This window comes from Lepidochelys olivacea (assembly GCF_965140295.1).
Source record: "Lepidochelys olivacea isolate rLepOli2 genome assembly, chromosome: 9".
NCBI lineage: Eukaryota > Metazoa > Chordata > Testudines > Cheloniidae > Lepidochelys > Lepidochelys olivacea.
The window spans coordinates 12253216-12278910 of NC_140419.1; the positions used below are offsets into that span (position 1 = coordinate 12253216).

The following is a 25695-nucleotide window of genomic DNA, read 5'->3' on the forward strand; positions in this document are numbered from 1 at the left end:
AAAGCACAGTACCCAAAGTGCCAATACCGCGTCTCAGACAGTCAACAGTCTGACAGCAGATTGATGCTGTTGCTGCTGCTCTCAGTGCCGCTCAGAGAGCTTTTAGGTGGGGATGAAAATTGCTGCTGGCCAAGAGATCCCCCTCCTTTGTGCATACACTGGTACCTGGGGGAGTTTCAATTGCTTTAATGCCCTTTGTAACTGAACAGATCAGTAAGCTCAATATCAGAAGAACATTGCCCCTAACTTCAGAGATTTTCCAGCAGTTTGCTAGCTCAGTCCCCTAGGGATAAATCAGTAAGGCCTTATTGGCACATGCAACTTGGAGAATGGAGAAAATGCTTTCTGTATCAAGAAGGAGGATGAGTCTGCACATTAATTACTGAAGAAAGAAGATCGGGGAATTGGGTGTTCCCCACCCAACTACTTCAGCCTCGCTGGAAAATACAGTGCAATACTCATATGCTGGAAGTACAGGATGGTATTATGCCTAAAGCTGAGAGATCATAAGATCTGCATTGTATTGCTTAATGCCATCAAGTTATTCTGTGAACCTGAGAGTCACTTAACCTTTGTGTGCCTCAGTTTCACCATCTCGACTGAGAGCAGGAATGTAATAAGGCTTAATAATTAAAGGCTCAACTCCTTAGGTCCTTACTTAATTAAACCAACTTCCATTCTCTTCAGTGATCTGCCTGAGTTCTTCAGTGTTCTACCCTTCTGCGAGAAAACCCTCAGGAGGGGAATGAAGAGAATTGGGGAGGTAATCTTGGTGAGGTACCCCTCATGGCATGTTCTTCAAATTCTTCAATAGAACCCAGGTAAGAAGCAGAGGTTTTGGTCCTCTAAATAGTACAGATCTCAGGGCATCTGTTAAAGAGCAGGGCTATCTTCCTGAAGGCCCTTTATCTCCCTGCAGCCTCCTGATTCCCTGTGGCTCTTTCCTTCTTGTCAACTTCAGCTGAACCAAGCTATCACAGACAGTTTCATCTTCTAAATGCTCAGACAGCACAATGATGAGACAGTGCAAGATAGGAAGAGAGACAGATAGACACCATAGTGTATTAACTGTTGGGAACTGTTGGCTTTTTAATGGACACTATTATCTTGTCACCACTAAACTGCTTTTTTTAAAAATATTTACATGGCATCTTCCTCTGACTATCTTGGGAGTTATGGAACCAGGATTTGGGCCAGGATTAAGTCATGGAAGTCTCTTCTTCCTTCATTCAAAGGCCCCTAATTTTCAATGGATACAGCCCCAGTTTTGGCAGTTGTACCCTCCTCCAATTTAACACAACGTGCAAGAATTTCTTGTTTTCTTTATGTTTAAATGTAAACGTCAGTTGGTATTGGACTAAAAGCCCGTACATCCTCCTTGCATGGTAGCGAGTTATTGCATTTGAACTGTGCTTAATCAAAATCATCAAAATCTTTGAGAGTAGTATCTATTTAGACCACCACCAAGCAAAGCATTTAAGCATGTGCTTTGCTGGATTGGGACCTTACTTGGTGGTGGTGGTGGTTTAAACATTTACATTGCTGTAGATTCTAAAGGCTTCAACTAGGTCCTGTACAAACATATAATAAATGACAGTTCCTTCCCCAAAAGGCTTACAGTTTAAAAGCAAAGATTAAATAAACAAGCCGGCTGGGATGGGTTGGAGATGGTGTAGCAATTCTAATAGGATGTACAAATTCTTGGTTGGTCAATAGTAGTGATGCAACATGAATAACTATAGAGTAACACTCAAATAGAATATATTCTAGGAGAGGCTGTTAGCACTGTTTGTTATTGAAGTTGCCCAACATTTCCCATTACAAGACTCTATTTTCAGTTGCTTATAAAACTTATAGCTAAAGTTTAGCTATTGAGGTTGTACTTTTCCATGCTAGCTGTCTTCCTCAAGATGGGTTTTTTAAAAAAAAGTCAGTCAAAACAGTTCAGCCATTTCTGAGAACAAGGCTAGAGAAAAAGGTATGATTTTGCTCACGTTAAAAAATTCTGGCAACCATTTCATTGAAAAGCTGTAGCATCTGCACGCTTTAGAGCAGGGACTTGAAAATGGGCATGGGTGTAGCCTTTATGTCAGGGATGTGTCTTTTGCCATCCCTGTGAAAAATCTGCCCAAATTTGGCCAGGTTACAAGCTTGCGATTTTTTCCAAGTTAGCATATGCTCAATACATACTTGCTAGCGCTTAACAGCTGAAATCTCCAATGATTTTGTCTTTACTGAGCATGCTTTATCCTCTCTCAGCTCCTCATGCTGGCCAGAGTGCACACATACCATTGCCACTGAACATACTCCATTTCCTCACAGCTCCTATGTATGACCAGACTCCTATGTATGACCAGAGTGACTGAGCATGCTCCAGCCCAGAGATAAGAGGGCTTAGAAAGACTTTCCTTGTTATAGCTGGTGCAGGATAGGATTGAGCTGGGCTCTAGAATTTACAGCAGGGAGCCTCTCTCTCCTGTCCTCTCAGTGACTAACCCTTTCCTAGCACCCAGGCATGGAGGAGGAAGCTGCCTGATTCCAATGCAGATGGAACAGATCAGGAGGGAGGGAAAGGAATAGACTGGGACAAGGAGTTTGGTGAGATAAACTCACTGGTAGTTGAGGAAGGAGATTGTGACTGGCTGGACAAGGAGACTGGATCTGGGAGTCAGAGTTTGGGAACAGAGTCATTGAGAGGGGAAGCTGGGATTGGTTGGGTAAGAAGACTGGGACTAAGAACCAATGTGTGTGGGAGTTGTGGAAAATATAGTAATATTTATATAATGTAATAAAAGACTGTCATAATGCACAGACTCAAGGGGGCCAAATTAAGATTGCACAGGCAACCGTGCATTTCCTAACTTCTTAATAATGTTCTTTTAACATATATTTTATGTGTAACACACACACACACACACACAATATTTCAGCCTTTAATTACGGGCCAATGCAATAATATTCAGTGCTTATACAGTATTTTTCTCCTCATCTTCCAGGAGCAGTTCCTGGTAAAGAGAAACAGATAAAGAATTCCAAACAAATGAAACATGAATAGCTTGCACTCTTTGGCCTGCAAACTTGTTTTTTTCCAAGAGCAATAAAAATATCTTCTGGAAAATGTTAGAAAGCATCCAGCTTAGGAAAGATGTCATTAAGGTTTGGTTGGGTTTTTTTTGGCAATTATCTTTCTAATCCTGTGGAAATAACAAAAGATAATTTATTTCATTTTGTAACATGGAGCAATTAAAGGCCCAATTCGGCAATGTATTGAGTGCCCTCAACTCTGGCAGGTCTCATTTGGAGCTTCAGGCACTCAGCCCATCTTATAGGAGGCATCCAGAACCTCACAGGATTCAGACGTGTGTTGTACATTATCCAAGTGCTCCAGAGAGTGCTGCACGTTTGTACCCAGGGCCCCCAGACATGGAGCAGGGCCCCATTGTGCAAGGCACTGTAGACACACATAACAAAGAGACAGGCCCTATCTTGAAGAGCTACTTCTTTTCATTGTCCTAACCTTTAGAGTGCCTCCCACATGCACCGAAAGGGTGCAACTAGTGTTTCAGAGCAGTAAGCCTGGCTCAGGAGGCAGGTCCTCTTGTAAACCATCCAGAAGATCCCCTCCAAATGCAAGAATTATCCCTCCATATACAATGATGTAGGGATATTTAGGATCCAGCAGGTAGCAACAGTAGTGCTTTTCTACCTTTCCCAGCCTGTTTGGAGGGATCAAGGGAAAGGAGAGGTCAGCCCCAGAGCCCAAAGCACTTCCCTCAGCAATAGCACTGTATATTATATATATTATATATAATAGCACGAACCTAGCAGCTGGTGAATGAAAGAAGCTCAGCTCAGCCATATTACTCTCAGCCAGCAGAGGGAGCCAGGGGGAGGTGGAGCCCTGCTTTCAAAATGCTGCACCCCCCACCCCCCATAGAGCCTGCATCATGTTGGGGCAGTTAAAGAACTGAATCCAGAGAGGGTGTGAGAGATCTTTCAGCTGGTGGGAAGAGGCTCCCCCATTGGGGATGTGAAGTGAGCTCCCGGCATGGAGAGGCTCCCCCCCCAAATATTTGATTCTATATATCTGTGTTAAAAACACAGTCGTATTGCACAGTGAAAGCAAAAGTGTGATGGTACACAGTGGCCTTCAGAAAGAAGGGGACAGAGCTTGTTCGTCCAGCCGGCAATCTGTTGCTCCCAAAGTTTGGTTCAAAATTACCCCCTGACCCTCGACTTGGCATTGACTTAGTGTATGTCCTTGGGTAAGTGCCTTCACCTCTCTCCCTCCATTTTCCCATCTGCAAAAGTCAGGATCAGACCTACGTCACAGGGCGTTGTGGAGGTAAATTGGTTTTTCAATGAGCCAAATTCATCCTGGTGTCATTCAAGTTAATTCAGTAGAGAGACACCAGAGATAAGTTTGGCCTGGAGTTTGTTCAGTGCTTTGTGAATATAAGTGCTATATAAGTGCCAGGTATTATTAAGGGATTGATCTTGTTGAATAGCATTAAGAACCAGTTAGAAGTGTGAGTGTGGTTCATGCTGACAGGGTATATAAGAAACACTGCTTGATTCTCAATTGCAGCAAGAGAGCCCTGTCTCCTTTTTACGAACAAGCACGAGAATAGAATATGAACTGTGAAGTAAAGGAAAACATTTTCAGACATAAAAGAAACAAAAATGCCGTGTGGAAAATAACTCTTTCATTCTAGGCTAATAGGTGGATAGATTATTACAAAGTTCAGATCTGTCAGGTGTTTGGTCTGTAGGAATTTTTGCTCACAATAACGTGACAAAGTCCTTACTTACATTTTTCTAGGTGTTCATATGACTGGTTGCCATGGGAAATGCTGTAGTTATCTGGGATCACCTTTTGTACGCACACACTGATCATCCATCAATAGAGTTGATAGCACTATTTTGAAACCAGCAAGTAAATATGAAAGGCCTATTTTAGCAGTTTGATGCAAGTTTTAATCTACTAAAAATATGATCAGATTCTTACTAGAGCATTATTTTGTTTTAACATTTAATTATTCCCACCCCCCCACCCCCCACTGAGTTTAGTGGTTGTTTTTCACTCTTTGGAACCAATTCAAGCTTGGATGCCAGTTAATACTTTTTTCTCTCAAAGGCTGAAAATAACAATATTGGCTTGAGGCATATGGGACAAGATGTTCAAAATAAGTGGCCAGAATTTCAAAAGAACACAGGACTCTATAAAAATCTAGCCACTATTTCCAGAGAAGTACTGTGAGTGAGCGGCTGGAATGAGCACCTCTGAAAATCTGGCCCTTTATTTAGGTGCCTCAAAGGGCTCTAAGTTCGTTTGGAAATACAGCTGCAGTTATGTTTGCTGAGCACGTGAAACTGGCCCTCAGGTTTTTTTGAAAATCTGACTCCCAAGTCTGGTCCAAATCTTATTTAATCCAATGGAAAGATTCCCATTAGTTTCAATTCAGTGGATTTTGGATCAGACTGTACTACATTTGAATTGCAAATACAGCTCGATGTTTTGGGTAGAAAGCAGGTAGGAACTAAGATCATACATGTTGAAATGAATGGAATTTTTAAAGCTGTGCAGTTTAAAAACATCTCTCTAGAGAAGCTTGGCTCAGATATATTCTTCTTTTGCACAGTGAGGTAGAGAAGTGTCCAACAACATATTTCAAAAACAGTAATCCAGGCAATTTACACACACAGTAATCACCTAGGGATGTTTCTACCCTCCTTCCTTGTTTCACAGAACATTGTGTGAAGGAACTTTTGGATCCACAGCTTGTGTTTCCTTTAGCCAAGGGGCCAGATGTAATGAAAAGAGTGTCATTTTTTTTTCAAAGATGTTTTTCAAGGTGGAAAAATGGTAAGAGTGTCTGTACCAAGGTTTTTTTTTTTTTCCCCCCTTGGAGACACTTTTTCAGCATATCAAAGCTCCTTAAATCCTTCAGAGAGAACAGATTTAGATGTTTCACAAGGCTAAGTTTTGTGCTTCATAAAATCTTCCTAGAGCTGGTTGAATGCAGCAAAAATAATGTTCATGTCACAAAACATTTGTCTGAATTCCAAATGGCTGTTTGGTTTAACCACTTTCTTACCCCTTATTATTAACTATTCTCCAGTGTTCATCCCAGCAGACTTTTTTGTTCACGTGAATGTTTTGGGAATGGTTGTCCTTCATACAAATAGCTATTTGGGTATTTGTGCTCAGACAAGCGTATTTACTTTTCATCATGCATTATTCACTGTTTAGTCATTATTTGTCAAATATATTATTTCCTGGTTTAAGTAGCCTCAGTCATCAAATCAGGAAGCAGAAACAGCACCATGAGATTTAGATGACTAATCACATACCACAAACACTAGCAAGTAGTCAAGTGAATAATTTGCAAATGACCCAAAGGCTGAATTTTCAGGAACAGCAGAAAAGTGGAGTCAGTTTGAAGATACCTTATCAACAGATAAAAGGGCTAAATTCATTGGATAATTTACTTGCAACACTTAATTTGTCCTGCTCAACTCTAGTTTCATATTTCCGAAACCATGCAACAACTTCATCTGTGCACTTCTCTCCCTTTCACCTTCAGCATTTGTCCACCAGGCACTGTTAAGTCTAACCATGTATACCTGCAGCCAAATGTTCATCTAAGGTGTTAGTTGGTACAGCGAGTTTCTCTTGTTCCTCACTGACAGCGGAGAAATACTATCACCATGCTTTCAAAGGACAGGTGACTGTGTAATGAGGAGTATCAGGGAGTGTAGTTCAATATTTACATGTACAAAGTACTGAACAAACTCCAGGACAAACCCAGCACACATCACTACTCCTATGTACTGTTATACAAGCAGAAATCTAACATCCAGTGTATTACTCCACGGTATCCTTAATTACAATATATTCGTGGGAATTTTCCCCAGATTGCCTTATGGAAATCCAAAAGCATTGCCTTCTGCTTCCCATCACAAGATCCAAGACCTGGTTTAACAAAGAAAAGAGTAGAAAATAATTAGCAGTAAGAGTTTTCTTTCCCCCCCTTTAGGTTAGGAAGACTCAGAACACTAATACTTTAAAAGAGGGAAGGTGAAAGATAGAAGCAGACAAAAAAAAAATTCAAAGCACAAAACTAGTGACAGTTCTTTTATTAAAAGAAAGAGCCTGAAGATCCTAAAGAGGGAAGACTTGTACAGTAACAATGATGGATGGCCAGCTGAGATGCCCTTGAAACAGAGATAACCTGGTCCCATGCTTCAAATGACAATGCTGAGTCCAGATTTAAAAAAAATAAAAATGTGTATATGCCTAATCCAAAGGATTTCCTTCGGTGGATGGTGCTGCAACGAATGGAAAATATTACTAGATCTTAGGTGAGAACGTTTTTCATTTTCCACACTGTAGAGAAAAGGAGTACTTGTGGCACCTTAGAGACTAACCAATTTATTAGAGCATGAGCTTTCGTGAGCTACAGCTCACTTCATCAGATGCATACCGTGGAAACTGCAGCAGATATTATATACACACAGAGAATATGAAACAATACCTCCTCCCACCCCACTGTCCTGCTGGTAATAGCTTATCTAAAGTGATCATCAAGTTGGGCCACACTGTAGAGGTTACTTATGGTTTTTAACATGGAAAACGTCCATCATATAGCATATAAACACCCTGCTGTATTGTTAGGACAGACAGAATACACAAGGGGAAGAGTAAGTCTTTCAAGGCATTTCCTGAAGGACTAGCTAATGCCAGACAGTGCCTTTATGGCTTGATCATGCTGCTATTGCAATTCAAAAACTGCACCATCAAGCCCTTAAGTCAGAACCCTAGACTGGGGCTGGTTCAGAGGAGGGAGCTCCACGAAGCATCATGCCGAACCCAGGCTTTTGTTGTTAGCTTGGTGGTGGAAGACATGGGGTTATGAAATTCAACTCTGAGAATGTAAAGCCAGTATCTGCCCTATTGCCCTCTCTCAGACATTTTGCTAGGTTGAGTAGCTTTAAACTGTTGCTGGGGCTCTGTAAGGGCCCTGCTACTAATTCTGCTGTCTAATTTGGGGGTTATGCTGTTTTGAAAATCATGGACTTCTTGCACTACCAAAGCCCCTCTTCAGCTGGACTTTCTGCAACCCAGGATACACCGGCAGGAGTCCAGCAAGTCTAAGCTAGAGAGAAAAATGAGGTTGTGACATGAGTGATCTAGGGAAAAATTTGCCCTGAATTGTTGGGCTAATCCTGTGGATGACTACTAGGGTAATGGGTGCTCTGGAGGAAGAGGGGCCTTGTGGTTAAGGTGCCGGAGAGGGACACAGAAGATCAGAATCAGTTCCTGGCTCTGCAAAAACTTCCTGTGTGACCTTGGCTGAGTCACTTAAACTCTGTCGCTTAGTTTCCCACCTGTAAAATGGGGATAGTAGCACCTCCTTTCCTTTCCTCCACCCATTGTCTGTCTGGCCTTCAGGGTGGTGAGTGGCTCTTACTATATGTTTGTACAGAACTTACCACCATTGGGCCCTGATCCTGCAAGATCTACTGGCATGTAAATGAAAATGCTCAGTTGGTAAAAGAGTACGGCTTTTCACTGCATCTCTTGATAGCCCCTCTCCTCCTCTGTCCCCCATCCTCCCACACAGCGGCCTGTGCTTCTCTCCTTGTTTGGATAGTTTGGGAATTCCAGCCGCAGTCTCTTCGGCTGCCAGCTCCAATTCCCTTGCCCGAACAAGAGGCATCCCTAAAAAAATAAATATCATGTTTTGTTTCTCCCAGGTCCAGGAATAAAGAGATAAAAATAACTGAGATGCACATATTGATTTTTGACCCTGAGCAGCTCGTTTTGGTGGTGGGGTTTGTATTTATTTTTCTACAGCATTTCCAGTACTATTCTTGGGATCCCCTCTCTCTGCTGCTTTAAGGTCTCCATATTCCAAAAATTGCTCATCATGCAGGGAAAAGGGGAAGCCTCATTTGCTGCTACAAGAGGAATTAACGCTTTAAAAGTCATAGGTCTAACACAAACTGCATTTCATTTATGGGGTGCACAGTAAAATGCACTGGCAAAGGGCATGCATTCATCACTTTCATTTCAGCCAGATGGTGGCCTGCACAGGTGTGTAAAACATACTATGAGAGGGTAGGTCTTTGTTGCCTTCTAATGGTTTATTCGTAAAAGGACAAGAGTCTACTACATCTAACAGCATTATTCCTTTAGCTCAAGGGATAGAAACTCAGGCCTTGAACAATGAAGGCCACAGTCCAAGTGTGGCGTTGTCATAGGTGAACAAGGAGAGGGGAAGGTGCAAAGAGCCTTTGTCTCATCTTGTGCATTCCTGCTCCCCTTCCACTGCAGAGCCAAGCCATAGATGGAGTCCCTGCTGAAAAGTTCCAGCCATAGCCCTGGCCTCTCTGACCCAGCCAGCGTCAGAAAGGAGTACAGGCCATATCCTCCTAAGAGTTGTTTCACCACTTATGCTGCACTGTCAGTGGAGAGAACTGGGATGTACTGTGCCCCTGAAAGCTTCCTCTACTCCAATAAAACTCTGTTTTACACATCGAAGGCCAGTAGTTTGTGCCTACAAGAGAGCTTCTCTGCTCTGCGTCGGGGAATGATGTCACACTTTAGGTGAATTACTATCAGAGGCCAGGCGAGTATTTTAGGGATACTCAGGTGCTAATACACAGAGGTTATTTTCATGCTGAGTCTTGTATAGGGTCCTGACACAGAGAACTTGGTGCCACTAGAAACATTCAAATCTCGGTTTCAGAGTAGCAGCCGTGTTAGTCTGTATTCGCAAAAAGAAAAGGAGGACTTGTGGCACCTTAGAGACTAACCAATTTATTTGAGCATGAGCTTTCGTGAGCTACAGCTCACTTCATCGGATGCATACCGTGGAAACGGCAGAAGACATTATATACACAGAGACCATGAACCAATACCTCCTCCCACCCCACTGTCCTGCTGGTAAAGCGATCACTTAGATAAGCTATTACCAGCAGATCCTCAAACTCACACTTCCATCTCTTTGGTGGGCTAGTGTTACATTACCACCTGCAACATAAAACATGTGGAACTACAGACTGCATTAATCAGAACTTGCTTAAGACTTTCTACATTCACTTTCTGTGCTTCGTTAGTTGTCTGGCTTTATTGCCAGATGTACAGCTCTTTCGACTCTAGAGGTCAGTATAATGTTAAGAATAGAAAGGACTGATACATACATTTCTTTCCCCATGATGAGATCTCCCAAAAGGGACTCTAAATTAGATTGTATCCAATGAATATAAGATGGCAGAGAAAGCTCTTACTGGGAAAATGTACTTGTGAAAGTACAACCTCCAATATGGGAAGCTCAGAGGAAGTTAAAGAAAATGATCATTGCGGCTGTTTGCTGAATGGAGGTCATGAATGTCCTAGTCGTTTTCTGAAGTCATAGACAACAACATAACGTGAGTGGAGATGTGGGGGTAAGAAATCTCCTAGGGTGAAATTCAGAAGGCTGTCACAAGGGTCCATGCCTCAATGCAGGCCTATTTCTACAGACTTAAGTGGGACTCTAGTGCTTAGGCCTTGTGCTGGTCCTTTGCCTTCACCTTCGTCTTTGCTCCTGGATGAATTAATAGTATGAATAATATAGAAGATTATTCTAATTTTTTTTTAAAAGTACATTTGTCTGGGGCAGGGTATGCTCTGTATTAGGAGCAGAGCTGAACAGAGGTCTATCTGTGGTATTTCTACTGAGGTTTCTACCATATCTGTCGAATGCACCTTCCACCATAGCATCTATACACTGCTACTAGCCCACTGAGGTGCCCTGATAATACCTATCAGCAAACAGGAAAGCTAACCCACAAAAATGCCCAAGGACAGTCAGGTAACCTAATTAATTTTCAAGATATGTGAATAGTGCTAAAAATGTTCTGCAAATTCTTCTTCCAATTTGTAAATGCTTCAGCAATGTTTATTCCCCCTTTTGGGTTCCCTTTCCACAAACATTTAAGATTTAGTGGCATGAATGTCCACAGGGAGTAACGCTTATATTCCTTTTGGATGGCTATTAAATATAGGGTGACCAGACAGCAAGTCTGAAAAATCCGGACAGGGGGTGGGAGGTAATAGGAGCCTATATAAAAAAAAAGCCCAAATATCAGGACTGTCCCTATAAAATCAGGACATCTGGTCACCCTAATTAAATAGAAATCAAATTTTACATTTGCACATGCAAACAAAAAGCATGCACACTCGGTCAATTAACAGAATCAATACTGCCTGGGTAATTCTATTTACAGTTCCCTGCAGGATCAACCAGATACAGTTTTCTTCACTTCCTGAGTTAAACTTTTGTAATGGCATTGAATAACAGTCCTATTCCAATCTAGGAGGTAGCTGCATGTCAGTGGTGGGTGAGGTGAGTCCTGCATACAACACCTTTAACCTTCTTTTTAAAGCATTCTGGAGTCCATGTGCTGTATAATTGTAAGATATTATTAAATTATGATTTAGAATCATACAACTGAAGTGACCTTGAGTGGTCATCTAGTCCAGTCTCCTGCACACCAGGCAGGACTAAGTGTTATCTAGACCATCCCTGACAGATGTTTGTCCAACCTGCTCTTAAAAATCCCCAATGATGGAGATTCCACCACCTCCCTAGGTGGTTAGAAACATTATAGGTAAAATTCTCCTTCCTAATCCACATTGTGCATATTCTGCACACTTTCTGTGCACATGGTACTTCTGTTGACATCAGTGGAATTTCCACATGCAGAATAAGGAAGACGCATCTGGGTAAGAGCCCTTTGGGGGCTTGATCCATCTATACTCCTTCCTCAGTCAAAACACCCATTGACTTTGATCTTGTTGGTGTCTACCAACTAGATTGTTCTGCCCTGTTTTGGCAGGGGGGCAAGTCAATTAGCACTTTAATGGCGAGGGTCCATGGTAATGACAATAGCCATTCCCCCCAACTTTCCCATTGCAAAGCCATCATCTGAATCAAGGCATGACATCTCTTTTCAGAAGATGACTAGGTCTCCAGTGGTAACAGATTTTCCACCAGTCAGAATGCCATATGTCCCTGATGAGTTTGTCATTTGAACTTCGAATTCAACAGGGAAGCAGAGATGTAAACTCTTCCAGGCAGGTTTCAGAATAGCAGCTGTGTTAGTCTGTATCTGCAAAAAGAAAAGGAGGACTTGTGGCACCTTAGACACTAACAAATTTATTTGCGCGTAAGCATCCGATGAAGTGAGCTGTAGCTCACGAAAGCTTATGCTCAAATAAATTGGTTAGTCTCTAAGGTGCCACAAGTACTCCTTTTCTTCTTCCAGGCAGGTGATTTATGGCATATTCTCAGCTTCTTAGGGACAGGTTATTAACCAGTGTAACTGTGATATAAGTAGATGTCACCGAGAATATGAATCAGTGGGAAGCACCTGACAAAGACCTCAAGCAAGCAGTTTCTTAACAGGCTGTAAAAGTCAGGGCTATGGAACTTCATGCCACATGTCTGTGTCAAAAATAACCAACAGCACCTTTAACTGGGGGATACTTTACAACTTTTCAGGGCTCAGATGATCATTGAACCGCAGTCTGTATATGGGGGATTTCCATCTTGCTTTAAAATATGCAATTCCTACTACTTTCTCTGCTTTCTTCCGCTGGTTTGGCAAAGTACAGGGCATGAAAACTGCATGCTGAACTACACTTCATTCATTTTAGTGCCTATTCTATTAACAGGCATCTCTCTTCCCAGCCCTTATTTGGTGACAGTGGTCTGGGTTCTTCTTAGGAAAGGGAGCCATCCAATACGATTGTGCATAGACTGCACTCTTTCTATGTGTCCTATCTCCTACTTCTAAATTTGGGTATCTAGCTTTTAAATGTGAGGTGACACAGTAACAGCTGATTTGGATTCACACAAAGAAACTGAGCTGTAGATTGCTGTGTGGGAGGTGGGAGCTCTGTGAAATGTAGCTAAGGTAGTTTGGTGTATATATATTAAGAATGGGCCACTGATCTGGAGAAGAGCCCCACTCCTTTAAAACTATTCCAGTAACTTGCTATAATGGATGGACTAACTAGAGAATAAGCCAGGGAAGAACTGTAACAAAGACTGATAGCACTTCCATTGTTCTGTTTTCTAATTGCTGCTGATAATAACCCAGAATCATTTGGGCCAGATTCTCAGCAGGGGTAAATCGGCATTTTTATTGACTAACAGGGCCATGATGATGTACAACAGCTGAAAATTTGGCCCATTTTTGTACATCATAACCGTCAGCATAAATTGAAAGTTTGGTGCTAATATTGCATCATAAAGTAGTCTTCAAATGAGAACAGGACAGTCCAACCTACTGATGTACATTGAGGGCATCTGAGAAAATAATAGAAAACTGCAAGTGGAATTGAATGCAGGCAGTGCTTTTGTCTGTTTCATCATTGCTTATGTTGCCTGTATAATGCAGCTGGAAGAAATGCAAGGCCAGACAAGATTTAATAGCTGTCTCTGGCTTGTAATTTAGGGCTAGAACATCAACTCCCTGGCTCCAGTGTGAAGGAAGATCTTACATTTTCAGAAGATGCTCAGACTCGCACCAGATTGGACCCTTATATTGTTAAATAAATGGATTGCATTGTTTATTAAATCTGAGTCATATCATAACATCCATTTTAAGCAGAACTCTCTTTCAAATTGATTTGGATTCTTCTAAAACACTGATTGGCAGGCTGTTTTTAACAACTGACTAATATTTACTCACTATCCGATCTCACTGAAAGCCAACAGAACACCCGTGTAACTGAGATTAGAATCTGGTCCATACTATCTATCCCCCTTATTCAATTGAAATTAAATAAGTAATGGAACAACTAACTAACTCACATAAAGCACAATCGGAGGGAATTGCACAGACTAATGCTGAACTGTACTGGAAAGAAGAAAAGGAGTACCTGTTGCACCTTAGAGACTAACCATTGGAAAGGTTTCAGGGTGGTAGCCATGTTAGTCTGTATCCGCAAAAAGAACAGGAGTACTTGTGGCATCTTAGAGATTAACAAATTTATTAGAGCATAAGCTTTCATGGGCTACAGCCTGCTTCATCTGCTCAAATAAATTCGTTAGTCTCTAAGGTGCCACAAATACTCCTGTTCTTTTTGTATTGGAAAGGACTCTCGATCCTGGATCTGGGATACAGATAAGGCTGAAGAAGCAACTTTCATAGTACTTGGAGTCTCCATTCCAGTGATGCAATAAGAGAAGGTTTGTTGGGGGAGGGCAGCCTTGTCTGTGTTATCTGATAAAGAAGCGGGTTTGGAGAAGGATAAAAGGAAATGGGGCAGAAGGGAGAAGAAGTGTTTTTCCACAACAACAAGGAAGGTACTGACATGCGTGACATTTTTCGTAAGTCAGTAGGCCTGATTCTGATCTGCTTTATGCTGGTGCAAATCCACTGACTTCAGTGAGTCCGGTCCTGATTTACCTTGTGTGAGAGGAGAATTGGGGTGTGTGTGTGTGTGTGTGTATGTGTGTGTGTGTGTATGTGTGTGTATACACACACACACACATATCGGAGATGGGTTCAAGCCCTCAAATTCAGACCTGGATTGAAACTTCCCAGAAGTTCAGAGATGTTTAGTTTTGTGTGTGTGTGTGTGTGCGTGCACTTAGTTATATGATGCATAACCAGTTTTTCTCCAAATGTATGAAAGCTCTTTCCTGAGTTATATTTGCAGTTTCCATAATTCCATGAAAAATTGGAAGCGAGGCATCTGAGTTACTAGTGTTACTAGAAACCTAAGGCCCTGTAATACAGACATCAATAGAAAAGCTCTCAGCATCAATATCAATAAAAGAATATGTTGTGTTAATCTGTGTGTGTATTGATCAGAATACATGATTTTTAAATATTTATTTAAAAGCCATACTCCAAAATACAAGATTTATAAGGGGAGCTTCTAGTTTACAAATCACACATCTAGTTACAAGTGTCTGTGCTTATGGTACTAACAGCTTAGATAACTAAAACCTAAGAGGATTTTTAAAATCCAATGATCTTTTCAATGTCTACATTGTTTGTTTACTTACATTTCTCTCAGCTTCCCTTTCCTCTATAGCCTGTTTCACTTTTAGCTTTGCAGTGATTTAGTCTGAGTTGCAGCCACTGTATGAAAATTTTTATTTGTTGAAAAACAAGTCTTTCCATTGGAATAAATAAAATAAAATAAACGTTTTTATTGGTCCTAGATTTTTTTTTAAAAAATAGCTTGTTTTACTAAAATGTAAAATTGGAGCTAAATTTTAGTTGACTGTCTCATTGAAAAGATTATGGCAGTATTTTCAACTCTAAGCATGCAAAAATCATGAATCAAGCCCCCAAAATGATGAGATTTTAAAAAAAAGTCTGGATTCTTTTTATTTGCTTTCTGATTTTTGAGCCTTTAGAAGTCATGTTTCCAAGCTTTTCTCCTCAATCTTGAGGACTAAGCTTACTTTAACACACACACATGCACACACAGATTTTCATATAACATGACTCCAGGAGCTGAGTCTGCATCACACACAGTGCAGCGAGGTGCTGACTGCTGGCAGGAACAGGACACAGAAGCTGCTGTGGCACCAGACCCCTAGGCAGCAGAAGGAGAGCTGACCCAGCCCGAGAAGCTCTGTTTTTATTTCCACCTGACGCAACCAAGAAAGACCCAACACTTGTAATTGAGACCCGTCAGGTTCAGGCTGGGTTGTAGGGCTCTAATAGCGATGGCTGTGTTAAAAAGACAGAGCGACAGATTACGTTTGCTGCCATGTTTTACGTCTTAAAGATATTAAGCCTGATTCCTCTCTCACTTCAGTTTTACAACAGTGTACACCATTGGCTTCAGTGGAGTTATTTCTGATTTTAAAGAATAGGAGCTTCAGGCCCATTGATTTAAAGTGAAGTTCACAGAACACTAGTACGGGCGTTAATTGGAATAAGATGTCGTGGGACGCATCTTCAGTTGATATAAATTGGCATAGCTCTGTTGAAATCAATCGATCTCTGCCTATTTAGGCCAGCTAAAAATCTCACCCTGTATACAGACCTGGGTTTGCTTTCAAATTCATTTTGTGGCACATTAGTTCGATTTTTGACATATGAGAGGTAAAGCAGCCCAAACCAGCCATCCCCGGCCTCTTATATCTATTCCTTCTACCATTTCTAGCAGATCATCCTCTGCTTCTTCAGGGATGAGAAATACAGCATTGCTGTTGTCACCAGAACCTGGCAGTAAATCTCCACTAGCTTAACAGTGTTCCTTAGCGTATGGTTGCTTCCAGCAACATTGAAAATGTGCTCTGTCATTCACCAATGACTCGGTCTGAATAGCGGGAATTCAGAACAAGCGACAGTCTTAGCAGTAAACATGGCACCTTTTCATAACGAGGCTGCGGTCGTTACTACTGTTCCATATTATAGGTAGAGCTGGTAGCACTATATTGTTAAGTTTCAGAGTAGCAGCCGTGTTAGTCTGTATTCGCAAAAAGAAAAGGAGGACTTGTGGCACCTTAGAGACTAACCAATTTATTAGAGCATAAGCTTTCGTGAGCTACAGCTCACTTCCTCAGATGCATATCGTGGAAACTGCAGCAGGCTTTATATATACACAGAGAATATGAAACAATACCTATTCCCACCCCACTGTCCTGATTTGAGTTGCTTATAGCATTCCCAGTTTTTCACCATTTGGGCTGATATTTTACATGCCAGGTGTCTGCCTCAGGCTGAATTATTTAGGAAAATTTCAGCCAAAATGGTTCAGTTGTTTCCAAGAATGAGACTAGGGAAAAATACATTGTTTTGCCTATGTTAAAAGATTCTAGTGATCTTTTCTTTGGCCAGCTCTAGTGCCCCCATGCTTTGGAGTAGGGCCTTGAAATTTGGCAGGATGATCACCGTGGCCTCTGTGTCGAAGATGTATCTTTTGCCATCCCTGAGAAAATCTGCCCAAATTTGGCCAAGTTATAAACCTTTGAAAAAAAAAATTCCCAGTTCACATGCTCAGTAGAGACTTTGGTTTTAGCAGCAAAAAATCTCCAGATTCCATCCAAATTGATCATGCTCCATCCCCTCACAGCTCCTACATTTGACAGGACTGATCATTAATCTCCACAGAACATCTGAGCATGCTCCCTCCAGCTGAGGGATACAGGGGGAAAGCTGAACTTTCCCTGTTACTGTAGTGGCTGCTTCAGAGTGGGATGGGGCTGGGCAGTGGGACTACGAGCAGGGAGCCTGTTCCTAGCACCCAGACAGCGTGGAGGATTAAACTGTCTGATTTGAAAGCAGAGGGGACAAGAGCTAGACTGGGGTGAGGAGAAGGAGTAGATGGGACAAGGAGTCTGGTGAGATCTGGAATTGCTGGGCAAAGAGCCCGGACTGGGAGGTGCGGGGAGACTGTGTCTGGTTTTGAAAGAAGACAGGGGTGGGTAACTAGTGAGGGAAGGGGGCATTGGGACTAGATGGACAAGGAGACTGGGATTAGAAGTCTGAGGAGTATAGATTGGGACTGGATAGGGACATGGAGAATGGGACTGGGACTAGGACAAGGAGACAGGGGTCGGGAAGAGACAAGACCGGGACAAGGATAGGTTGGATCAGACAGGGCATAAAGAGTTAAGCTTGAGGGGAACTGGTAGAAGAGTCTGTGCCTGCTATAACACACTGCCGTCCAGAGCCTGGAATGGAATCTTCTAGTGCTAATCCACATAGAGGATGACAAGCTACTATTGCTCTTAGTTACTCTGTTAGCTCAAGTGGCAGAGGTCTGTGTGGTGGATCTACAGGTTCCAGACCTGCTGATGACTCTTGTGGGTGTCATGTTCTGGGTCTGATGTTGTTTAACATCTTTATTAGTGACCTGGATGTAGGAATAGAGAGAATACTGATCCAATCTGAAGATGACACAAAGCTAGGAAGGGTTGCCAACATTTTGGAGGATAAAGCTAAAATTCAGAGGGATCTTGATAAATTGGAGAACGGGACTATAGACAACAAAATGAAATTCAACAAAGTAAGGTGCTACATTTTGGGAAGAAAAACCAAATGCACAAATACAGAATGGGGGATAACTGACTTTGTAACAGCCCTGCTAAGAAGGATCTGGGAGTTGTGGTGGATCACAACCCCAACATGAGTCAGCAATGCAATGCTGTTGCAAAAAAATGCAAATGCAGTTTTAGATTGCATGAACAGAGGCATAGCATGCAAGTCATGGGAGGTGATAGTACCACTCTACTCAGCACTGGTTTGGCCTCAGCTGGAGTACTCTGTTCAGTTTTGGTCACCAATGTATAGAGAGGATGTAGAGAAACTGGAAAAGATCCAGAGGTAAGCGACAAAGATGGGATGGAATGCAAGCCATATGAGCAAAGGCTGAAGGAACTAGGTATGGTTAGTTTGGAAAAGGGGAGATTTAAGGGGGGACATGATAACACTCTTCAAATACTTGAAAGGTTGTCATTAAAAAGATGGAGAAAAGTTGTTCTTTCTTGCCACAGAGGGCAGAACAAGGGGCCATGGGTTCAAACTACAGCATAGAAGACTTAGGTTAAATCTCAGGAAAAATTTCCTAACTGTAAGAACAGTAGGACAATGGAACATATTGCCTAAGGAGGTTGTGGAAGCTCTTTCACTGGTTTTCAAAAGAAAGGCTGGATAGCCACCTGTCTTGAATGGTGTAGATACAACAAATCCTGCATCTTGGATGGGGCGTGGACTAGATGCGGTCACTTCTAACCCTATGATTCTATAATGGAATTTCTGTTTATTTCAATGTGCATTTTTAAAACGTAGGAAATTGTATGTATGCACTCCCTCCCTCTCCCCACCCGCTGCATGTTAAAAGAACATAAGATGTAAAATCAAGAAATTAGGAAATGCCAAAATTAGGGAGGCCTGTACAATCTTAATTCAGCCCCCTTGTGTGTGGGCGCATTATGAGGCAGTCTTTAATTACATGATCACATAGTATTTTTAATGTAATAAAGGAGGCTGCTGTCTGCAGGATCCCTGCCTCCCTCATTGTGGAAGGTGTGTACTGAAGGAGGCAGGGACTGCAGGAAGACAAAGAATGATCTTATGGCTAAGGCAGCAGAATGCCTTCATATAATTCCCACTCTCCCACCTCAGAGGGGTGTTGTGAAGATAAATTAATGTTTGTGAAACACTTAGATACTATAATGCTGCAAACCATAGAAAAACCTATGAGGAAATTAATAATTCTGTCTTCAGAGCAGGGTTTGAATTGTGTGCAGTAAATAAATCATGGGGCCACACACTGAGCAACAAAGAAAAAAATATTGAATAGCTGCTTCTTCAGTGAGCACTGTCCATCCTGTGCACTGAATGAGGCAGGCAGGGAAAAATAGCATGTGGGCATATAATTAAAGACTATCATAATGCATAAGCATAATGGGACTGAACAAAGATTGCACAGGCATTTTAATTCAGGCATTTGCTAACTTTTGGGTGCTAATCACAGTGAAGTCAAGCAGAGTCTTTTCACTGATTTCAGTGGGGTTTAGATCAGGCCCTAGGAGATGCCTGAATGAGATGGAATAGTGAATTATTTATTATGGGCTAGACTTGGAACCCTGTAAGTAGTGTTTCACAGGATTAGCCCATTTTTGGTCAGGTGTAATGGCTCACCTGTGTGGTGAAGGGCTTCGCAACTTGACCCTAAACTTTCTGGTTTATTTTGAACTTCACCTTCCTAATTAGGCCTAGACAGTTTTGGTATAACTGAACTAGAGCTAGAGAGGTGGGATACAAGAAGTATAATTTTGGACATAATTTTTTAGCTTCCCAATGAATAGTATTATAAAGAATCAAGTTTTCTTCTACAACCAACGTCACACAATATACTTGGGAACTGAAAATATTTCAGTTGGATTTGTAACTAGAAGGTGCTGGAATGCTGATGCTCAGCTAACATAATTGAAAGCTTCAGTAGCATATATACCCTTGAATCTGCTCAGCTAAGGGCATCCCTCTTGTCCTGATGTGAAGGCCATGCAGCTGAGCAGAGGTGTGATGATTCAGTGCTTATTAGAGGATATAAACCACTTCATCTTTTCTCCTTATGAGCACAACCTGAAGAAAACATCACAGCCTTGCTTTTCTTTGTATCTCTCTGCTACTTAATAAACATTAATAGACTGTAAGCAGTTTAGTGCTTTGTTTAGTTGGAGTGCTGAAAATGCTGGCTCCCCCTGTAAGACCTCATCTGTCCCTTTGTATCACTGACAACGGGCATCATCTGCTCTTCTCCTGGACAGTGCCCAACTCATCATTATATCTTGCTGCCCCTGTTTCCTCCCTCCTGCCCCTCAGTTTTTAAATTCTCCACTGTCTTCAATTATATTTGCCCATATCTGAACCCCAGCAAATTCAAGCCCCAGTTCAGCAAAGTATATAAGCACATGTCTAGTTTTAAGCATGTAAGTAGTCTCATTGGCTTCACCTTGCTGAATTAGGGTCTTAGTGAGCTTCTCAGGCGTGGTGAGCTTGCTTTTAAGAGACTTTTGCAGAAGTTCTACCTGTGTTTTGATTTTCCTATCAAATTCTCACTAGCATACACTAGAATCTTGTTTCTTGGCATTTGGAAATGGGTAGCATTTTGTTTCTGGTGTTTTTATTTAATGCATTATTGATGTCTCGACTTTTCAGACTTCCATGTAAATAGCCCCTTCTCCTAATCAACCTATTGGAAAGAGTGGCTGCCCAGTGGGTGTAGGCCAACGTAGGATCTTCTACCGTAGTTAAAAATCTCATTTCACAATAGCCAGTTGAGACTCCATGGAGTGCACTTCCAAGGGATTATGGTACTTCAGAAATGGCCTTCACCTCATACTTCTGGCAAGTATGAGCAATAACCATCCAGAAGTGCACTCCCTGTTATGCTGCGTGGCTTCATGGTAAACTGTCTTAATTGCTCCCTTAGCAAAAAAAAAAAAAAAAAAAGCAGGCAGTCTAATAGGAAATTACTAAGATGACAACTACAAGGTTTGACATGCCATAGGGGTATGTCTACTCTCTTGCATGGGGGTGAAGGAGGGGAAGGATATTAAAATAATAGGTCCATCCCTACCTTCAAAATATGATAATATATGACATTAGTGGCTGAAATGGAAGGAACCCTGGGTAACTGAAGCTCTAGTACAATATGTAAGATAGAATGAAAAATAAATTAGTTTAAAATGGTTTGAAGTCATACAAAAAGTGCATCCACTGCATAACAGTCTCAGTACAATAATATTCTCGAATGTGGCTGAACTCTTCATGCTTTTCATGTAGTTGCACTAATTGTAGTACTTAAAGAGTGAGCTAATTCTGCCATTGTCTTCCTTTGAGGGAAATGGGGATTCAACAGTTGAGTAACATTGCGAGTGCTCATTAATTAATTCTTAAGTAATGCAGAATGAAAATTAAAATTCTATGGAGTATATCTATCTATCTATCATTACCCTGAATATCATACATTCATTATGATCATCTATATTGAAATGAATACACATTAATATTAAATGGTCAAAACCTCAAAATATTATCAACAGCTAATTACATATGTTACTATAAATATAATCTATACACATCCATACAAATCTATACTATTATACTATATAACAAGGAAATGTAGTTTATATTTATACTGCATTATGACGTTCAGGAGTTGGGAACAATTTTGATAATTTAGAATTAACTTGTATTCATTTTGGTTTAAACAACTGGGAATATAGTATTTAAATTAATATATACTACCAAAACCCCTTGATTTTTACTCTATATCTTAGGGAGGGAGGTGTTTTTGTCTATATCTATTTATCCATCCTAAATTAAACTTTTTCCTTCAATAATCCTTAAGGAACATGGAAACCTGTGGTACAAAAGCTGTGTGATGTTGAAGCTGTATTCTCATGATGTAATAAGTCCTGCACTGTTGGTCTCATAGGCTCCAACACATAGTCCTTGTCTATATTGCACCAGTTTAACTAAAAAACAGATTTAGTTAAATCAGTGCAAACCTCTGTGTGGACACACTTGTACTGGATTAAAATTGGTAATATTGTTTTAGCTTACTTCTGTAAATTTAAGTTAAACCAGTGCAATTTTGCCCTGGTCTACACTAGGACTTTAGGTCGAATTTAGCAGCATTAAATCGATATAAACCTGCACCCGTCCACACGATGAAGCCCTTTATTTTGACTTAAAGGGCTCTTAAAAATCGATTTTCTTACTCGACCCCTGACAAGTGGATTAGCGCTTAAATCGGCCTTGCTGGGTCGAATTTGGGGTACTGTGGACACAATTAGATGGTATTGGCCTCTGGGAGCTATCCCAGAGTGCTCCATTGTGACCGCTCTGGACAGCACTCTCAACTCAGATGCACTGGCCAGGTAGACAGGAAAAGAACTGCGAACTTTTGAATCTCATTTCCTGTTTGGCCAGGGTGGCAAGCTGCAGGTGACCATGCAGAGCTCATCAGCAGAGATGACCATGATGGAGTCCCAGAACCGCAACAGAGCTCCAGCATGGACTGAACAGGAGGTACGGGATCTGATCACTGTATGGGGAGAGGAATCCGTGCTATCAGAACTCCGTTCCAGTTTTTGAAATGCCAAAACCTTTGTCAAAATCTCCCAGGGCATGAAGGACAGAGGCCATAACAGGGACCCGAAGCAGTGCCGCGTGAAACTTAAGGAGCTGAGGCAAGCCTACCAGAAAACCAGAGAGGCGAATGGCTGCTCCAGGTCAGAGCCCCAAACATGCCGCTTCTATGATGAGCTGCATGCCATTTTAGGGGGTTCAGCCACCACTACCCTAGCCCTGTTGTTTGACTCCTTCAATGGAGATGGAGGCAACACGGAAGCAGGTTTTGGGGACGAAGAAGATGATGATGAGGAGGAGGTTGTAGATAGCTCACAGCAAGCAAGCGGAGAAACCAGTTTTCCCGACAGACAGGAACTGTTTCTCACCCTGGACCTGGAGCCAGTACCCCCCCGAACCCACCCAAGGCTGCCTCCTGGACCCGGCAGGTGGAGAAGGGACCTCCGGTGAGTGTACCTTTTAAAATACTATACATGGTTTAAAAGCAAGCATGTGAAAGGATTAATTTGCCCTGGCATTCGCGGCTCTCCTGGATGTACTCCCAAAGCCTTTGCAAAAGGTTTCTGGGGAGGGCAGCCTTATTCCGTCCTCCATGGTAGGACACTTTACCACTCCAGGCCAGTAACACGTACTCGGGAATCATTGTACAACAAAGCATTGCAGTGTATGTTTGCTGGCGTTCAAACAACATCCGTTCTTTATCTCTCTGTGTTATCCTCAGGAGAGTGAGATATCATTCATGGTCACCTGGTTGAAATAGGGTGCTTTTCTTCAGGGGACACTCAGAGGAGCCCGCTCCTGCTGGGCTGTTTGCCTATGGCTGAACAGAAATGTTCCCCGCTGTTAGCCACAGGGAGGGGGGAAAGGGGAGGGGCTAGCCACATGCTGTGGGGAGGCAAAATGCGACCTTGTAACGAAAGCACATGTGCTATGTATGTAATGTTAACAGCAAGGTTTACCCTGAAAGAGTGTAGCCACTGTTTTATAAAATGTGTCTTTTTAAATACCGCTGTCCCTTTTTCTTTCTCCACCAGCTGCATGTGTTTCAATGATCACAGGATCTTCTCCTTCCCAGAGGCTAGTGAAGATTAGAAAGAAAAAAAAACCACACTCGTGATGAAATGTTCTCTGAGCTCATGCTGTCCTCCCACACTGACAGAGCACAGACGAATGCGTGGAGGCAAATAATGTCAGAGTGCAGGAAAGCACAAAATGACCGGGAGGAGAGGTGGCGGGCTGAAGAGAGTAAGTGGCGGGCTGAAGACAGGGCTGAAGCTCAAATGTGGCAGCAGCGTGATGAGAAGAGGCAGGATTCAATGCTGAGGCTGCTGGAGCATCAAACCAGTATGCTCCAGTCTATGGTTGAGCTGCAGCAAAGGCAGCTGGAGCACAGACTGCCACTACAGCCCCTGTGTAACCAACCGCCCTCCTCCCCAAGTTCCTTAGCCTCCACACCCAGACACCCAAGAACACGGTGGGGGGGCCTCCGGCCAACCAGCCACTCCACCACAGAGGATTGCCCCCCCCAAAAAAGAAGGCTGGCATTCAATAAATTTTAAAGTTGTAAACTTTTAAAGTGCTGTGTGGCATTTTCCTTCCCTCCTCCACCACCCCTCCCGGGCTACCTTGGTAGTCATCCCCCTATTTGTGTGATGAATGAATAAAGAATGCATGAATGTGAAGCAACAATGACTTTATTGCCTCTGCAATTGGTGATCGAAGGGAGGAGGGGAGGATGGTTAGCTTACAGGGAAGTAGAGTGAACCAAGGGGTGGGGGCTTTCATCAAGGAGAAACAAACAGAACTTTCACACCGTAGCCTGGCCAGTCATGAAACTGGTTTTCAAAGCTTCTCTGATGCGTACCGCGCCCTCCTGTGCTCTTCTAACCGCCCTGGTGTCTGGCTGCGCGTAACCAGCAGCCAGGCGATTTGCCTCAACCTCCCACCCCGCCATAAATGTCTCGCCCTTACTCTCACAGATATTGTGGAGCGCACAGCAAGCATTAATAACAGTGGGAATATTGGTTTCGCTGAGGTCTAAGCAAGTCAGTAAACTGCGCCAGCGCGCCTTTAAACGTCCAAATGCACATTCTACCACCATTCTGCACTTGCTCAGCCTGTAGTTGAACAGCTCCTGACTACTGTCCAGGCTGCCTGTGTACGGCTTCATGAGCCATGGCATCAAGGGGTAGGCTGGGTCCCCAAGGATAACTATAGGCATTTCAACATCCCCAACAGTTATTTTCTGGTCTGGGAATAAAGTCCCTTCCTGCAGCTTTTGAAACAGACCAGAGTTCCTGAAGATGCGAGCGTCATGTACCTTTCCCAGCCATCCCACGTTGATGTTGGTGAAACGTCCCTTGTGATCCACCAGAGCTTGCAGCACTATCGAAAAGTACCCCTTGCAGTTTATGTACTCGGCGGCTTGGTGCTCCGGTGCCAAGATAGGGATATGGGTTCCGTCTATGGCCCCGCCACAGTTAGGGAATCCCATTGCAGCAAAGCCATCCACTATGACCTGCACATTTCCCAGGGTCACTACCGTTGATATCAGCAGATCTTTGATTGCGTGGGCTACTTGCATCACAGCAGCACCCACAGTAGATTTGCCCACTCCAAATTGATTCCCAACTGACTGGTAGCTGTCTGGCGTTGCAAGCTTCCACAGGGCTATCGCCACTCGCTTCTCAACTGTGAGGGCTGCTCTCATCTTGGTATTCATGCGCTTCAGGGCAGGGGAAAGCAAGTCACAAAGTTCCATGAAAGTGCACTTACGCATGCGAAAGTTTCGCAGCCACTGGGAATCGTCCCAGACCTGCAACACTATGCAGTCCCACCAGTCTGTGCTTGTTTCCCGAGCCCAGAATCAGCGTTCCACAGCATGAACCTGCCCCATTAGCACCATGATGCATGCATTGGCAGGGCCCATGCTTTCAGAGAAATCTGTGTCCATGTCCTGATCACTCACGTGACCGCGCTGACGTCGCCTCCTCGCCCGGTATCGCTCTGCCAGGTTCTGGTGCTGCATATACTGCTGGATAATGCATGTGGTGTTTAATGTGC

At 42.6% G+C, this 25695-nt stretch overlaps 1 protein-coding gene across 3 annotated transcripts; it reads left to right on the plus strand.

Annotated features, from left to right (window-relative positions):
* The first annotated feature begins 711 nt into the window (after positions 1-711).
* Positions 712-24268, plus strand: LOC311525997 (uncharacterized protein). 3 transcript variants are annotated; one of them, XM_084638581.1, is made up of 4 exons: positions 712-821; positions 22474-22572; positions 22669-23078; positions 23667-24268. In XM_084638581.1, exons 1-4 carry the CDS (start codon positions 792-794, stop codon positions 23722-23724), a joined length of 597 nt encoding a protein of 198 aa, XP_084494707.1. In that variant the 5' UTR covers positions 712-791; the 3' UTR covers positions 23725-24268. The 3 variants fall into 3 exon arrangements, with proteins under 3 accessions (XP_084494707.1, XP_084494709.1, XP_084494708.1); XM_084638583.1 differs by lacking the exon at positions 712-821 and adding an exon at positions 18257-18412; XM_084638582.1 differs by lacking the exon at positions 712-821 and adding an exon at positions 18257-18354.
* Positions 24269-25695: the final 1427 nt, after the last annotated feature.

Coding starts and splice junctions, on each gene's coding strand:
- LOC311525997 (XM_084638581.1), top strand. CDS start 792: ATGTTCTTCAAATTCTTCAATAGAACCCAG. Junction 822..22,473: donor AATTCTTCAATAGAACCCAG/GTAAGAAGCAGA, acceptor CTGTTTGGCCAG/GGTGGCAAGCTGCAGGTGAC. Junction 22,573..22,668: donor CAGCATGGACTGAACAGGAG/GTACGGGATCTG, acceptor AAAATCTCCCAG/GGCATGAAGGACAGAGGCCA.